The following is a 17,653-nucleotide window of genomic DNA, read 5'->3' on the forward strand; positions in this document are numbered from 1 at the left end:
AAACGGTGTTCGTGTTTCTCATCGACGTTTTGTCATCGTTCGTTACCTCGAATATACAGCAGAAAGAGTTACATCACGATTTCACAAACGCAGCAATCGGAGCAAACAATATCCCAGATTGGGTGTTTTCGCGCTGTGCAGAGTGTGTAAAACGGCCATACTCGATAGCGTAGTTGCTTTCATTCCGAACCAGTTAGCCAGGCCAAGTGATCCACAATCATCACCGAGCGGTAGCGAAAAGTGCGCCGTGTGCGTTTTCTAGCATGCTGTAGCGCAGAGGAAGAGAACGCAACGTTCAGGACGTCATCGTCCTGTGTAATCAGCATTACTCGAAGGATATTGGGCAGCTTCCTCGGCGCGACAAAGTATGACCGAATCAAAGCAGGTTGGTATGCTGTGGAGTCGTCTTGGGGGTCGGGATGTAGCTCTACTTGCTGCGAGCAAAAACGACACGATTCCTTGTGGTACTCCTGACCATCTCATTCATTACGTGTGTTTTATCAGCTCCTTCCCGAGTGGAACGAACCACAAAAAAAACCAACACACGGTGTTTTTTTTACATGCTTGTGTTTTTATACCATTCTTCACGCCTTTACGCTAATCATACAACCCACTCGCGCGCGGCCTTTGCTCATTCGAAAGAAGGTGAAACAAGAGCAATTGTTCGGGAGCGCAATTACGATGTATCGTTCCCGAAAAAGATATTCTCGGTCGCGACTCTGTGGTTTCTCATGTATGCCTACTACGTATGAGAATTATCACCTTTGCCGCACTGTTTTGTTCCCGTTAGTTTTTCCATTCGTTTGCTACAATCATTGATTACTTGGTTTGTTTTTATTTTCCTACCGTTTGTCCAATGTGCAGTATAGGACGAGGATGATAGAGGCACCATTCGTGTTGGTTCGCTATTTACCGTAGTTTAAATTTCGTAGTACTGATTCCTTACTATTTTTTGCTTATGATTTCTTTTTATTTTCAGTTCGTTGCTTAGCACCAGTACGAAGGAGAAAGAAAGAGTTCCCATTTCGAGTAGATAAGGTTGGGTGCACACCGCGAGGAAAGTTCCACATTCGCGATCCCTTTCCCATCGCTTCTTTACCCGTAGCCGTGTGACGTTGGCCGTGTTAAATGATTTATTTTTGATCAGTTCCCGCGAAAAAAGTGCTTAGTTTGTTATCATTTTGAGCCTGTTTTATCCATACCATTCATTCATTTCACCCAGAACGGGAGTGTTGCTAAAGGTGTTGAAGGATTGAATCTTTCGTACCCTGTTGTCGCTTTCTTTTCGTCATCCTAGCGCTACAACTGAGCGTGACTCGTGAAGTGGAAACGAAGAATCGAACTTATCTTTCCTAGCGTATACGACGAGCGACCGGATTAGGAAAAGAATACGGTTTTAAAAGTATTATGTTTGTAGCGTGTGTAACGAGCGAATTGGAGCTTTGCTTGATAAAAGATCCTCATTCGATTCGCAACGATCGGTTGTGAAATTTGTTGCAAAAAACAGCCGAAAAGAATTGTCACGTGTCGTGATCGCTCTTCCTCTCGTTTCGTGATTAATACCCTGATCCACTGTCACCGTTTGCCACCGTTCGTCCACCGATGGCAACCTACCTGAATCGCACACTGTCGATGGTAACCGGCAACGGAAACGCTTCCATGTACGAAACGGCCGCCCTTATCGATCCGAACGCACGGACGCTGCACAACAACGCGACGGACGTGTCACCGCTTCAGATCTTCGTACGAGCCAAAAAGAAGATCAATGATATCTTCGTCGAGATCAATGATTATGTTGTCGAAACGACCGGGTTCATCGAGGGTAAGAGACATAGATACATTAGACTTGTTTCCGTTGTTTAAATGTGCTTTGTTTCCCATTTTGTAGATCTACCCGCAGCTACTGAAATCGTGGACAAAGCGGAAGCAGAACAGTTCAAAAGCTATGTGCTCAAGGTGCGAGGAATTAGGGAGGTGTTGGCAAGAGATAACATGAAGGTGGCGTTCTTCGGGCGTACATCCAATGGCAAAAGCTCTGTCATAAATGCAATGTTACGCGATAAAATACTTCCGAGTGGTATTGGGCATACGACTAACTGCTTCTGCCAGGTGGAGGGAATTGATGGACAAGAGGCGTACCTGGTGAAGGAGGGAAGTGACGAGAAGCTGAACGTAACGGTATGTGATCAATGTCGTTTCCTTGCCGATAAGTTCCATTAAGGAGAAATTTAATTTTCCATTGTAGTCAGTGAAACAATTGGCAAATGCGCTGTGCCAAGAGAAGCTGTGCGAAAGCTCGCTGGTGCGAATATATTGGCCACGCGAACGTTGCAGCTTGTTGCGGGATGATGTCGTGTTTGTTGATTCACCCGGTGTGGACGTATCGCCTAATCTCGACGATTGGATTGATAACCACTGCTTGAATGCAGACGTTTTCGTGCTGGTGTTAAATGCTGAGTCTACAATGACTTTGGCGGTATGTTTGTTCATCATTGTGCATCACATCAACAGCATCGGGTCGTACAAAACAAAATTTGTTTATTTCTTTTTACAGGAAAAATCCTTCTTTCATGAAGTGTCGACACGGCTATCGAAACCGAACATTTTTGTGCTGAATAATCGATGGGATGCTTCCGCGTCGGAGCCCGAATTCCAAGAATCGGTGAGTATCGGTACAGCATTGACGAGGTTAACCATTTCCAATACAATTGTTACTCTTTTTCCCCCGATGATTCCATTCACAATTCATATTTTGTACCAAATACGCATTAAGATGGATCTGGAAAAGGTAATGAAATGCGTTTCGGGTGCACCGAAAGTTATCGCTTCAGAACGAACGTTAACCTTGCACGCTTTCATTCTTTTCTGTCCGTGTGCCCTATTTGTGTAAAATAGTTTTCCCTCTTTTTTGCATTGCACCACTTTATGTATTTCAAGATAATTCGTTCATTGTACTAAACACTCGTCTCTTTTTTAATGTTTCTCTTGCCAGGTTAAAGCTCAACACCAGGAACGTTGCATAGATTTCCTAGTTAAGGAACTGAAGGTAGCCACACCGAAAGAGGCCGAAGAGCGCGTATTTTTCGTGTCGGCCCGCGAAACACTGCAGGCACGGCTGAAGGAACAGGAGGGCCTTCCACCGATCGCTGGTGCACTTGCGGACGGCTTTCAGAATCGGTACTTTGAGTTTCAGGACTTTGAGCGCAAATTTGAAGAATGCATTTCGAAAAGTGCAGTACGGACCAAGTTCGAACAGCACAGCTCGCGGGGCAAAAACATTGCTAGTGATATGCGCATGATGTTGGACAGCATCTACGAGCGGGCGAACGTGTTGCGCAACCAGAAACTCGAACAGAAGAAGCGGCTGACGGATCGTATTGCAAACACGGAAACCTCACTGATGCAGGTAACGCGCGAGATGAAGATGAAAATTCACACGATGGTCGAGGAGGTTGAACAGAAGGTGGCGAAAGCATTAAACGAAGAAATCTGGCGGTTGAACGTGCTGGTGGACGAGTTCAATCTGCCGTTCCACACGGACCAGCTCGTACTGAATGTGTACAAGAAGGAAATCAATGCGCACGTCGAGAATGGGTTGGGATCGAACTTACGCGCACGGCTTAGCACGGCACTGGCGATGAATGTGGAAACTGCACAGCGTGAAATGACGGGCCGTATGACAGCGTTGCTACCCTCGGAAAAGATGGCTGCCCAGCAGCATCAGGTGATCGTTCGCACCCAACCTTTCGAGATGCTATATACGCTCAATTGCCAGAATCTGTGCGCTGATTTCCAGGAGGATCTGGAATTCCGGTTCTCCTGGGGTATTCGGGCCATGATTGCACGATTTAATGGTAAAATTAGAGCTAATAACCGGAAAGCGATCAAGTATCAGCGACAGGACAGCAGAACGAATGTAATTACAATTGAATACGCGTACAGATACGAGTAACAGGAAGAAAGTGTACTAATCAATGCAAAATGTAATCCACTTCCAGATGTCACAGGTTCTTTCTCCAACCTCACCGATGTGTCTTATGCCAGAAAATGAGTTGATAACCAACGAGCAACTGTCGGTAATTTCAAAGGTGGCCATTGCCTCGATAGGATCGCAGGGAACACTCGGTCTTGTGGTGGCTGGTTTGGTACGTCTTAACATATATGTTTGCCTTCTTGTAAAAAACTTTTCTAAAGCTATAGTTTTTCTGATTCTATGTATTCGTCGTTCATATAGATGTTAAAAACCATCGGGTGGCGAGTAATTGTCGGCGCAGGTGTAATATATGGCAGCGTTTACCTATACGAACGATTGTCCTGGACGAACACGGCAAAGGAACGAAACTTTAAGAATCAGTACGTAGAACACGCAACACGTAAACTGAAGCTGATCGTCGATTTGACCTCGGCCAACTGTAGCCATCAAGTGCAACAGTAAGTAAAAAAAAAAGATGTGAAACAAACTGATCCTTGTTGCTACATTTAAACTTACTCGTCATAATCTGCTTTTCTCTAGGGAACTGTCCAGTACGTTTGCCCGCTTATGCCGCGTAGTGGATACCGCCAGCACGGAGATGAACGAAGAACTGAAGCAAATCGAAAGCTCCCTTGCAGTGATCGAAACTAATCAGAAACAAATCAAGCTACTGAAAAATAAGGCCAACTACATCATGAATGAGCTGGAAATTTTCGATAGCAACTACATCAAAGCGAACTAAATCGTTTCTTTCGCATCATCTTTAATCCCGTAGTTGTACGATCTACGATTAAATGTTTCATTCGCCAGATCGATTGTTCATCGTTCGGGAATATCGAATGCATCCTCAAACATCATAAACATGTGATTATATTTCATCTCTCGTTTGTACAAATCGAGTCCAGATATTTTTCAGCTAGAAAAACCTCTTAGGTTGCTATGAAAACGCTTAGTTGTTGAGCAGCATCTCTTTTTGCGGTGGAAGGAAAATCCGTCTGTTACCGTACTAACACGGTATGATTCACTTCATCTTCTATCAACAGCCCGATCCACCGATGGTATACACCGTCTATCGATTGTTTCAAATAAGCAATGGAAGTGGGCTCGAGAAATGAAACCAAACGCTTTTAGAGGATGCGTTAGCAGTAGTTAGCAAACGGAATGGAGGGTGTGGTTTGGAAAGGATGGTGCTGAACAAGGAAGAAAACATCTGATCGCATGCCCAGTCCGTTCCTGTAATGTATGATACTATTCAACGTACCGGTAAACATGTAGAAAATATTACATCTATACTCAACTGTTGTTTGATTTGTAAAAAAAACAAAACTAAAACAAAATCGAATCGTTCTTTGTTCCGTGAATAAATGTAGATGCGCCGAGGTGTTGCACCGGAGATGCATATTAAACTGTAGCAACCGACACGTGATCACGTTTCTACTAAAAATAGATCGTGGCGCAGTTGACGCATAACCTGCGATAGGTGACTTTTTACAAAATAAATTCAACAAGCAGCGTGAAAAACGTGAACCAATTACACCATTGTACAATACCGTAGTGGTTTTTTTATTCATCCTATTTAAATGAAATGTACATGAATGTAAATGCGATTTCATTTTTTGTTCTCTGACAACTTTGCGCTGATCATCTCCTTGAACTGTGTCAAAATTTTGTTTTCGCGCTTCTGCCTTTCCTCCTTACTGAACATGGCTAACGCGCGCTTTTCGTCTGCCGAGTAGATCTGATTTTCCTTACGTATACGCACAGCCTCCATGCGTCGATGCCGACTGCCGCTCATCACATACCCGACCTGCTCAAAGTTAGCAATTTCATCGGATGTTAATCCGATCTCACCACGACGTGGGATTCGCTTGCCTTCAGTGACGTAAGCTGCCATCGCTGCACCTTCACCAGGTAGCAAAGCTCTACCGAAATCTTTCTGGCTCAGATTACCGCTCGTTTTCACCGGTCCCACCAGGTTGTCCCCATCCTCCTCGACGGAACGGGCCTGTGAGGTTGCTGCTAGTGATCCGGATCCAGTACCTTTCGCGTTTGTCGATCCCGATGCTTCCGATTTTTCTACCCATACCTCTTCCTCACCGCCGGAGGAAGACGATTCAGAAGATGACGAAGGCTCGGAAGATGAAGATGATTCCACCTTTTTAGCCTTTTGCTTCTTCTTTTTAGAGCTCTTGGTCTTTTTAGACTTTTTAGACGATTTCTTCTTTTTCTTATCCTTCTTTGAACGATGTTTGGAAGATTTTTTCTTGTCCTTTCCTTTCGTTTTGGCTTTTTTGTGCTTTGAGGCCCCCTTCGACGGTTCTAACTCTTCGTCCGAACTGTTGCCTTCCGAAGGGGAGTCACCCCATGCATCCGGTGCTCCCTCGGTGCCGATGATCTCTCGCTGCAAACGTCGCGACTGCATAAAATCTTCATCCATCGTGTCGCGATTCGATCTCCGGAAGCTACGATCGACATTGCGCTGTGAATCGTGTGTCTCATACATGTCATGCATCCAACGGTTCTGTTGCCCCCGATTGCCATAATCGTTACGTTCTTCGTCGGAACGTTCTTTACGTTCATTTCTGGAGGTACCCGCTCGATCACGCGGGCTGCGTGATCGATGATGGGAATTTCTGGCTCGATCATTACCATTTCTTCGTTCGGTTTCACTGCGTCGTGTGGTACTGCGTTCATCCGGCCGGCGTGAGCGTTCAGCAGATATGTCTCTTCGTTCGCGTGGACTACGAGATCTGTGATGACGACGTTCATGCCTGGAATTGTGCGTAGTACGTGAATCCTCACCACGGCGATTTCTTTCTTCCCTTCTTCGTTCTCGCGGACTAGGTGACCGCCGATTACGATGATCTTCGTCGTGGTGTCGGGAATCTCTGCGTTTGCGTTCGGGAGTTCTAGACTGTCGCCTACGTTCTGTATGGTGATTCTTTAGCGATGATTCATCTCGACGATCCTTTGAAACGAATTCATTGCGTTTGGGAGACCTCGAGCGTCTTTTGTTGGATAGTTTCTCTGTGTTTCTCCGCTTAGTTTCAACACTATTGCTACGTTTGTGTTTTGCATTGTGGTTACTGGCGCTGCTGCTGCGGCTACAACTATCGCTAGTAGAAGAACTTGACCCGGAACTAGTTTCTCGATGACTTCTTTTCGTATCACGCTTGTTTCGGCTATGAGAACGACTTCTTGAGGTCATTTTTACCAAACAACGTTACCAATATTTTACGAGTACAAAAGCAACGCGAAGGTGAGAAGGTTGGTGTTTGTTTCTATTTGAGTTTTATCATTTTTCGCCCGATGCTTTGTTGACAGCTGGGTTTTGACAGAAGCGAAATCGATTTGTTTTCCATTCTGTGCATAATGTACAACCGCGTGGAAGACAAACTAAAGGGGGATATTTTAAGAACTTTAACTAATCATTTGAGAACATACGATAGAAAGTATACTACTGCGAGCAAAATGATTTAATTTAATTTCCCAACGAATGAAAACAACGGTGCTTTTTATCCAGCTAATTTGCGAACATTTCTTCCATCTGTCATCGCACCTGACAACGCGCTTGTGTTTTTGTTGGAAAAATCGAAATCGGCACAATCGCACCACTCACACTTTCGGGCCTTTTTTGCACAAGCGCTCCCGGCCGTGTCATTCATCGGACTCGTCGGATTTCAAGTGGCCAGAACAGAACCTTTTGCCTCAACTTCAAACCCCCTGAACCCGGTGTGAGTGGGAGTTCACAAGAGTCGAGTACCGTCTTGAAGTGAAAAACGACTGCTACCTTGGAGCTGGTATTGGCTGGCAGGTGTGTGAGTGCGTGTGTGTTCCGAAGGAGGGCTTGTGTCATCATCTTCCCCCAAAAGGTGGTTCAAATTTGTTCGCACGGATATCGATCGCGTGATAGCAAAAGCCTGAACCGAACCGTACTGGTAGAAGGTGGAAGTTAGCCCGAAGGTTGGTAGTGAAAGGGAGAGAGCGAGTGTGGCAAAAGCAAGTGTTTCTGGCCTGGTGTGCTAAAAGCAGTTCAGTAACGCAGTGTAATAGGCTGGCAGTAAACCGATTCGGAACTCCCAGGTAGAACGGTGCGCGTACACAAGAAAGTTATCCAGTAACATCGGAAAACACGTAACTGCAGCGATGAGTGATGCAAATGTTAACGTTGCGGTCGCGGAAACGGCTGTAGCAGGCTCTGCCGGAAGCGGTGAAGTGACAACGAACAAAAACAGCAAAAAGAAACACCAAAAAGGTCCGGCCAAGCAGGAGGAAAGCAAACCCGTGCCTGTGACGAATGGTGAGCTGGTTGGGAGTGGAGGTCAGACGACGGAAGAACGAGCGACAGGCCGTGAAGGTAGTGCAAAATCGAAGAATAAAAAAAAGAAGAACAAACCTAATCAGGTCGAGCAAGGGCCAGCGGTTTCCCCTGTGGTAGCAGCATCACAGCTTAATGGAGAACCGGGCCAGTCTGAAGTTGCAGTCTCAGGAAGCCAGGAAGCGGTCGGAGAACTCGATGGCGGCGAGGGAATGTCCGGCACTGGGTTCGGATCGAATCCGGACGAAATGTTGATGACCGTGCAGGAAATGTTGGAGCGTTTGAAAGCGAATCACTTCTCCAGCTCGCGGTTACTAAAACCGGCCAAAACGCCCGAAGAGGCGCTACACAAATCGTACAAGTTCTGGTCCACCCAGCCGGTTCCGCGCATGGACGAGAATATACAGGCGAACGAACCGATCGAGGAGGACAAACCATTGAGTGAGATCCGGCAGGAACCGTACGCATTGCCGGACGGGTTTACCTGGGACACAATGAACCTGAACGATCCGCTACAGCTAAAGGAGCTGTATACGCTGCTGAACGAGAATTACGTCGAGGACGATGACGCAATGTTCCGGTTTGACTATCAGCCGGAATTTTTGCAGTGGGCCCTGCAACCTCCGGGCTGGAAGCGTGACTGGCACTGTGGCGTGCGTGTGGTTAAGTCGGGACGGTTGGTTGGTTTTATTTCTGCCATCCCCGGTACGTTGAACGTGCACCGGAAGGAGCAGCGCATGGTGGAGATTAACTTCCTGTGCGTGCACAAGAAGCTACGCTCGAAGCGGTTAGCGCCGGTATTGATTCGGGAGATTACGAGACGCGTCAATCTGACCGGCATCTTCCAGGCAGTGTACACGGCGGGCGTGGTGCTTCCGAAGCCTGTCTCCTCCTGCCGCTACTGGCACCGTTCGCTAAACCCGAAGAAACTAATCGAGGTAGTAATGGTGTCATTTTGCCAACACCGGGTGGGACATACCGGGTGCGCGACTGGTCGTAACTTAATTCAGCTCTGTTTAATGAATAATTTTAGGTGAAATTCTCCTACATTTCCCGCAACATGACGATGCAGCGTACGATCAAGCTGTACAAGCTGCCGGATCAGCCGAAAACCGCCGGCTTCCGGAAGCTGCTCGAAACGGACCTAAAGGCGGTACACAAGCTGCTGGAATCGTATCTGCAGCGCTTCAACCTGACGCCGGTGTTTGACGAGGCGGAGATGCGCCACTGGTTCCTGCCGCAGAACGGCATCATCGATTGTTTCGTGGTGGAAGATCCGGCCCGTCCAGGCACGATCACGGACATGGTCAGCTACTACACGCTGCCTTCGACCGTGATGCACCATGCGGTGCACAAGTACGTGAAGGCGGCGTACAGCTTCTACAACGTATCGACCCGGACGCCCTGGCTCGATCTCATGAACGATGCGCTAATATCGGCCAAAAACCTCGGCTTCGACGTGTTCAATGCGCTCGATCTGATGGACAACAAGCAGTTTCTGGTGCCGCTCAAGTTCGGCATCGGTGACGGCAATCTGCAGTACTACCTGTACAACTGGCGCTGCCCGAGCTTGCAGCCGGAAGATGTTGGGTTGATACTGTTGTAAACGGCGGGTGGTAATGGACACATTTTTTCGTTTGTTTTTGTAGGACGGACTGGATGCGGTGGAACCAAAGCACATTCTGTACGAACAGTCGTAGGTACACGCGAGAAAATTGGCTACTTTTGAAATGTGTTTCCCTTGGCACCTCTCGTTTTTTTCTGTGCTGCATCATTGTTTTCTGGGATTATTTACGTGGTACTGCGACTAGCTGTCAAACCGTTCTTTCCAATTACAACTTCACTGTTTGGGATGGGAGGATTCTCAGCCAGATTGGGAACGCATCGTCTAGGGAAAGCTTGACAAAAATCAGGGAACATGGGAGATGCCTTACATCTCTCGATACATACGTATATGTTTAACGTTTATGTGCTTAACCTGGCTATTATGGACGGGAAGGAACGGAATGAATTATAGCCGAAATGTGAGTGAAAATCATGGCAGGCGATAGAATTGCTTTACTCTTCGTGTTGTCTTAGCAACGCTTGGCGCAGAGATCGATGTGGTCAAAAAGATTCGGTTTTTTTTTTTAATGAATAAAGGGGAACCGTACCCGGCCGTAAAGATTGCTCGTGTACATTGAAACAACTGCAATGGCAGTGGGGGTTGGGAACGTAATGCATGTTTTCGTTACTGTACGAATTATCCAGTCAATAAAGTGAACGGTATAAAGTAATTTTCTGTCGTAGCCTTTTGGGAATCGATTGTAATACGTATTTATTCGTTTATGTAATGTATTGTAAATGTTGTGCGCCATCTTGCTCCTAGGTGTCACCTCTTGAAAAACATGCTCTCCTGGTATCGGAAATCTGAAAACAGCTGGTTTGTATGGAATTTCGTATCAGCCGATGGATAGTTTGAGAGTCACGCGTACACAAATTGCGCCATTGCTACGTTTTATGTAACAGGAGTCAATCCAAATCAGGAGGTGATATTTAACCGGATGATCATCAACTACAAGGTGGTTGAAAACAAATGTTAGCACAACGATTTCAAAAAATTACATTATAATTTTGAATGAATTTTAAAGTGAGAATTTAGCATAATTAAATGAAACTAATGGTATTATTTGTTGCATGTTTGTAAACTATCATGCGGTTGTTATTAGCTGCCGATAAATTCATTAATGAATGCTGATAATGCCTATGGTTTTATTCGTATCTACTTGTTCTTCTACTTTACCTTTTTGAGTGGGTCCCATTTATTTCGTTTTCTTTCCATTGTGATCGCAATGCAAAAAAGGGAATCTTTGTCATCGGTACTTCCGTTACACATCGAAAGCAAATAAAGCATTTCCACGGTGTTGTTTAGCTCCTTGCTCGACAATAAATTCGCTCATCAAACGAGTAAGGGAATAGTATTTATTTGTGTTGTCTCCTCTATCCGCCGGAAATGTAACAATCGCCGGAACACGGCAAGCGCACAGGCGATTAAAAGCGCGTGTACACTCCCCAGTATGATGATGGTGACCGGCCGGCAACAGAGAACAGATGTGGTGACTACGGGAGGATCAAGAGGAAAAACGGAATCACACTACCCCGACCGAACACCGTTTACTTCTTGCCCTTCTTGTCACCACCACCGCCGGGCTGGTTGCTTTCATTCTCCGCCGCTTCTCTCGCCTTCTTGGCACGGACACCGAAGTACCGGGCGGTCAGACGCGCCTGATGCAGTGCCTGGTAAGCGCTGAACTTCTTCTGCTCCTCCGTGATCGGTTCCAGCGTCACCTTCGGGCGTGCGTTACGGATCGGCATCACCGTGCGCTTCAGCTGCTTGGCCACCTTGCACTCTTCCGGTGTGGCCTCGCCCTTGCGTGGCTTCTTGTTGCGGTGCACCGGGAACAGAATCAGCTTGCTGCGGTACTCCTTCAGACGCTGCACGTTCTCCTGGCGGCTTTCGACCGATTTGTTCTGACGGCGCGGATCCACCGCAATGCCAACGGTTTGCGCGAAGTTCTTCGACAATCCGGCGCCCTAAAACGATGAAGCACAGAAATAGAGAGAGCATTACATTATTATTCGGTTTCTAGCATTGATCAATAACTCGGTAGACCTCTCAGCTTCTGGAAGCGATTTTACTTTACGCTTGTGTGTTACTCTAGCCTCCGTTGTCCGCCGAAATCCCTTCCATTGAATGAGAAGAAAATTTCTACTAGGCGGCAATAGAGGCATAAATGAGGGGATCACTGCTCGTAACAGAGCCATCCTGTCATATGGTTTTAAATTTGGTTTGCGAACTGGACTTGGACTCACAGTGTAGTCCTTTTGCCAACATAGTCTACCAATACGTGATCAATCATTGGTCCCCTATAGCATACCATCTAATCAAGTACTCTCCATAGTAATAGATTCTCTTGCCCAAATGGCGCAAATCAAGTTAACGACACCAAAAATGAAACCAAACGGACAGTACTGGCCTAGGCAGCGGTTCCGGCAGTTTTTTTTACCTTCAGCTCGGCAAGGGTAAATCCACGACCCGCACGGATCTTGGTGTTGTAGCGTTGCGACGGGCAGTGGACGATCGGGCGGATCGGACCCTTGGCCGGACGGGGGAAGACTCTCTTCGCCTTCTTAATGCGGTTTTGCCGTCTGCGGAACTTGCGGGCCGGTTGGTTGAACCAGGTGCGAATGTGCCGCTGCCAGTACTTATGGAAGTGGCCATTAGAAATCATATGATTACCCTTCACCATCTTGACGGGTTATTTGTTGTCTGCCGTGTGCCTAAAACCGACACAAAAGAAGAAACGTATGGTCAGAAAGGAGTTTGACGAAGTACAAAGTTATCACAATTGCTGTTGCAGGATCCCGAACGTCAAAATGGATGCAGCAGAGATTGCTGTCGTTGCTGGCGAAAACAAGAATATTCTAACATAGCGTTACAGGAATATAACTTCCACTTAGGTTTGATGCACACTACACAGATAAAAAACATACGATTAAAATCTGAAAATGATATCGCATTGTGTCTCGCTTAACGGTAGTACAAGTTCGCCACGAAGTTTTCATAGAACGCCACCAACAACACGGCAAGCGGTAGTGGTTAGTTTGCTTTCATTTAACCCAATTTTACAACAACCAACAACGAATGCAGCATCCATTTCAACGCGCGACCGGTATGAGCTTCGTTTAAGTGATCGAAACAGTCCCGCAATGCTAGAATTACACTAAAATATCGGAAATTTAATCGCACCTCAACAAAAATGTGTTCAGACAAACACCATACAGGCCGGAAAAGAGAGAGGTAAAGTTGTTTTCTCTGACAACTGATGACGGCGCGTGACAGCACTGCTACTTCCGTTCAGCAAAGCTGACGGCAGTGTTGCCAGACGGACCATCGTTGAAGTGTGCGTTTTGAGATTTGAAATAAATATTTTCATTTCAGTCTTTGCTTTGTTTCTCGATTATCATATCTAATAATTATGGATAATTAGTAGTTGTAGTATTTGAATGAGCTTAATTTTAGAAGATGTTGACATAAAAATGTAGTTTTATTGATGGTGTAACGCTTGTTTTGAAGTGTGCGTTTTTCATTTAAATTGACGGTTAATCAAATACGAATGAAAAAGGACAACAGTTGCCGAGTTCGTGAAAGAAGTTGTAAACAACAGAATGAGTTGGTAAACATTATTTTGAGTGTAGAAACTTGCTTAAAATTTAAAGAAACTATTCTTATCATTTGAATAACGTTGAGCATGAATTATTTTATAAATAGAAGTGAACCAGTCTTTCCAGAGTTTGGGAAAATTCCTTTACTCATATTATCTGTCTCGACGAACGAATCTGGTTTGCCTACGTAGGAATTATTGAAATATATAGATCTTATATAGTCCTAGTACTCAGATGAAAACTGATGAAATCCTCTTAACCACGTTCGAGAGCAAGATGCTCAAAAGGATTTATGGCTTCGTATGTTTAGACAGACAGTGGAAGAGTCGAATGACGAGCTGTAATATGAACTCATTAAGGCTGGTCAAATCATCAGAATGACACTGGATGGCCAAGCCTTTAAGGTCCTTAGGGCTTCCTCTGGGGCAGTGGAGGTGTGGCTCTAACCAGGATTGGGTGATGGTGATAATGCGTGAAATGGAATTGAGAACTAAAACGCATGTAAGCATACAAAATCGTTCGAAATTTAAATGGAGAAATGTGTGAAGAAGTAATATTACGATTAGGCCAGTAAAATAGCATAAAACGCATTTTATTCGCACGACTAATGCTTAACATGGTTTGTGCTTAAAAAGCGTGCCTAAGCAATAAAGTAAGCTTCAGAACCAGTTCGTGGAACTTTGGCAACACGTGTAGCAGAAGTTTGAAGTAGCAACATTATTGCACGATCCGAAACCAGTGAAATGAGCAACGATTGCACACGTAACGCACCTACGTACCGCAAATCTACATGTAAGTTTGTATGTACACACGATCGGGTTCAACTTTGCTTCTCATCTGTAAACAAGCCAAATGAATAATTTTCATTACCCGTCGGCCAGGAAAGGGGATGAATATTCAAGCGCAGATCCTCCCCGAATATAACATAGTGGACGCGCATTGCTACCGGGAAGGAACTCATAAACCCATAACCATTCCATCACTCGATCCGTGGGATAAGGATTCGTTCGGGAAGCTCGGCAGCATTAGACGAGAAGCTCAGCACAGTAAGCGCGGCTGACGATGACGCTGTAGAGCTAGGATTCGTTATACGGTACTTATTTAACAGGAAGTTGCCCATTCCGTCTAGGAACAGGGTTCGCTTGGCGTTGAAGTAAATCCTGCACTGAAACGCTCTTAGAGAGGCAACTACCCTTCTCCGACGTCGTATGATGGAGCTTTTTTGAGACAAAAGTGTCACACAGTTGTGCAGCGTGGTATGAAAGACAATTACTCATACTTTCCGGAGTGCTCCGGTGAGGCTGGGAGAGTGGATGAGTTTAAACTGATGAGTGCAATGCATTGTTGCTAGCAACCACAGGACACACACAGGATTGTTGATGCAAAAAAAATCAAAAACACAAGCGACAATGTTTGGAAACGACTTGATGGGATAAGTATTGTGCTTAATTTGACGTAAAACAAGCGGCAAATGGATCATGCCCGAGGGTAAGTGATTTGTGTCTAACCCGTATCATAAAGGATAACGCCTGAATGTATGCAAAGGGAATGTTGCGATTAGTTTTTTGACATTTTTATGAAGGTATATTTTACTAAATTAGTTATTATTTGTGCAAAGTAAAATTGTTAAATGATCGTGCTAATCGAGGGCATCACTCCCAGCAGACAATAACCTGTGACAAAATTGCCCTAATTGTCCCTTCATTCTCTCTCTTTTTCAAATATTCGCATTGTACACATTCTTGCTTTTCTTTCCCTGTACAAACACTCGTTTTCGTTCTGCCGCACCAATTAGTCGCGTGATCCAACACGGTTCCCGGTAGCTAGTGGCATTATTTACCCAATCCACCAAGCCAGTCAGTCAGCCATCCCGTCGGTAATCATCGTCATCGGTGCTGAAGATGACATGCCGGAATTGGCGAAGAAAACAGCGTAAAGCTTGTCTTGTGTTGAACAAACGCACCCTGAGGCGAACATTTGGATGCAGTTACGCCGGTGCATATGGTACGGTAGCTCTTCTGCACAATTCAGGAGCAGGACGATCAAACTTCAGATGCTACTAGATAGCTTGCAGCGGTGCCGCAGGAGTAGCACAGGAGCAGCAACAGTACCAAGCGTGCGCGAAGAAACCGTACACGTGGTCCGTACAGTAGCGGCAAAGGTAACAGTTTTGCGTGTGCAGTAGACGCGCAATTAAATTTAAAACGTAATTGACATGGGAAAATGGTCCAATTGTTGTTTTGCTTGGGGACTGGGATGCGCAGCTGTTCAAATGGATCGTCGCTTCGGGGGTTTGGGTGCCGAAGTAAGTGTTGATGAAGGCAGGATCAACACATCCAAAGAACAGGTTGCCAGTGGGCGTCCGGGGTGAAAGATGAGGACGAAACAATATAATTTACTATTTAATTCCAGGGACTTTGTGTCGCTGCCATCAGACGCAAGCAACAAAATGAGGGTTGTTCCTACAGGACTTCCAAATGTCAATTTCAAGAGCAGTACTAAACCATTAAAAAACAAAGACTCTACTGCAGCTATTGTTAGTCATGTAAAGGTGTCGTTTTGAGTTTACACTCTCTTCGAAAAGTCTCTAGTTCAACTGAGTCTCTGCTTGCCGACGGTTTCCAGCCTGTGCCAATACACTCCTATAAGGGCTCATTCAATTATTACGTAACGCAAAAAATGTCAATTTTCGACCCCCTCCCCCTCTATTGTAACAAAACGTAACACTGGACGCAACCCTCCTCCATTAATTACGTAACATTTCGTTGACCCCCCCCCTCCCTTGTTTGAAAAAAAAAAGAAATTTTCTTAAGTAATCCATGTAATTCCATCGTATTTCGACTACTGCAAAAAGAAACAAATATGCCTAATAAATTTACTACTCACGCCAGGCTGACTTGTTTAATCGTTGCTAATAATTTGAAGCGGTTTTAGAACCTACTTCTATCTATACAGCTACGATTCTGCGTACGATACTTCATTAACCTTGTTTGTTTTCCGGCTGTCCGTATCTTTCATCAATATAATTCATCATTGGCATGTACAAAGTGAACTAAACCTAGGATGGATGGGTTCTGAATAAAGATAGTAATTTCTGGAAGACGCTTCGTAAAAAAGTCTTTGACACCACAGATCCCAAACGAAGGATTCATTCGCTAATCGTCCACTGAGAGAAGCTTAAGAAGCTCGTTTTAAAGTTTACATTACATGACGAATCGATGTAATCTATTAAGAACAAGAATTCGCACGTAAATTATTTATCAGTACTATTCCTTTCTTATTGATCCAGCAACCTTTCTTTAGCGTAGTTGTCTTCTGTTAATTCTCATTATTCATTCTCTTTTTTAACTATCTTATTTTTTGATAAAATACAAATTTAAAGGATCTTAAAAATAACGAAAGTATAAATACATTTGTTGGTAAAGTAGATTTAGTGAATAATTTTCAGTTGTACCAAGCTGGGAGCATATAGAACTTAAATAGCTCAAATACTTACATACGCCAGTGAGATATGGACTTTGTCCAAAACTGACTTAGCCGAGTTCGAGAAGAAGATGCTCAGATGATTTTTTGGCCCCGTATGTGTGGAAGGACAATGGAGCCGCTACAATGATGAGCTCTATGAGTTGTACGGCGAACCTACAGACGTACAGCAGAATAGACGACCCAACAATTTTAGCCGGTATGCTGACTTCGAACACGGCCATACAAGCACCAATCACGATGTTGCACGTTCTACTTGGCAAAAATTATTCATTGTACCGTGAATGAGCTTCCGAGCACTAAATAATATCGAATAATTAACTGATGTATAAGCTCTTTAAGATAGTGGATAACTTGGATGCATCATTCTGAGTCTGTTTAGAGCTCTTCAAGCTCAATGTAAGTTTTAAGAGTCGACGATGCTTGCTATGTGACAATGGATGCAAACTGGATCCACTACAACACACAGGGTTCCAAAATCACCATCTGAGTAGACATCAGAAGTCATCAATGAGTGGGTATAAAAAGATACCAAGAAACTTGACCTTTAAATAGTCGAATAGTAGATAGGTAATATGGAATTTGTATAATAATCCCTTAAATAAGTAAATTTTTCATACATATACTATGAAGTGGAAATCTAAGTATAATCTTATTATATGTTACGTAACAAA

At 44.8% G+C, this 17,653-nt stretch overlaps 4 protein-coding genes across 5 annotated transcripts; 2 read left to right on the top strand and 2 right to left on the bottom strand.

The window, feature by feature from the left end:
- The first annotated feature begins 36 nt into the window (after window positions 1–36).
- On the top strand, window positions 37–5,154 carry LOC128309939 (transmembrane GTPase Marf). Of its 2 annotated transcripts, none has more exons than XM_053046452.1 (9): window positions 37–385; window positions 980–1,822; window positions 1,889–2,178; window positions 2,246–2,476; window positions 2,555–2,662; window positions 2,993–3,916; window positions 3,999–4,145; window positions 4,235–4,431; window positions 4,514–5,154. In XM_053046452.1, the coding sequence occupies exons 2-9, from the start codon at window positions 1,603–1,605 to the stop codon at window positions 4,713–4,715; spliced, it is 2,319 nt and encodes a 772-aa protein (XP_052902412.1). In that variant the 5' UTR covers window positions 37–385; window positions 980–1,602; the 3' UTR covers window positions 4,716–5,154. The 2 variants fall into 2 exon arrangements, with proteins under 2 accessions (XP_052902412.1, XP_052902414.1); XM_053046454.1 differs by having other exon boundaries at window positions 1,298–1,822.
- Window positions 5,155–5,518: 364 nt separating this feature from the next.
- LOC128309940 (NKAP family protein CG6066) lies at window positions 5,519–7,240 on the bottom strand. The gene has a single exon (XM_053046455.1). It carries the CDS (start codon window positions 7,179–7,181, stop codon window positions 5,583–5,585), a length of 1,599 nt encoding a protein of 532 aa, XP_052902415.1. The 5' UTR covers window positions 7,182–7,240; the 3' UTR covers window positions 5,519–5,582.
- Window positions 7,241–7,566: 326 nt separating this feature from the next.
- Window positions 7,567–10,554, top strand: LOC128297998 (glycylpeptide N-tetradecanoyltransferase). The gene is made up of 2 exons (XM_053033722.1): window positions 7,567–9,229; window positions 9,325–10,554. Exons 1-2 carry the CDS (start codon window positions 8,120–8,122, stop codon window positions 9,895–9,897), a joined length of 1,683 nt encoding a protein of 560 aa, XP_052889682.1. The 5' UTR covers window positions 7,567–8,119; the 3' UTR covers window positions 9,898–10,554.
- Window positions 10,555–11,194: 640 nt separating this feature from the next.
- Window positions 11,195–13,155, bottom strand: LOC128301733 (60S ribosomal protein L13). The gene is made up of 3 exons (XM_053038351.1): window positions 13,081–13,155; window positions 12,338–12,611; window positions 11,195–11,864 (listed from the first exon to the last, which is right to left on the bottom strand). Exons 2-3 carry the CDS (start codon window positions 12,578–12,580, stop codon window positions 11,445–11,447), a joined length of 663 nt encoding a protein of 220 aa, XP_052894311.1. The 5' UTR covers window positions 12,581–12,611; window positions 13,081–13,155; the 3' UTR covers window positions 11,195–11,444.
- Window positions 13,156–17,653: the final 4,498 nt, after the last annotated feature.

The sequence above is a fragment of the Anopheles moucheti genome, chromosome 2 (genome assembly GCF_943734755.1).
Source record: "Anopheles moucheti chromosome 2, idAnoMoucSN_F20_07, whole genome shotgun sequence".
In the NCBI taxonomy this organism is placed as follows: Eukaryota; Metazoa; Arthropoda; class Insecta; order Diptera; family Culicidae; genus Anopheles; species Anopheles moucheti.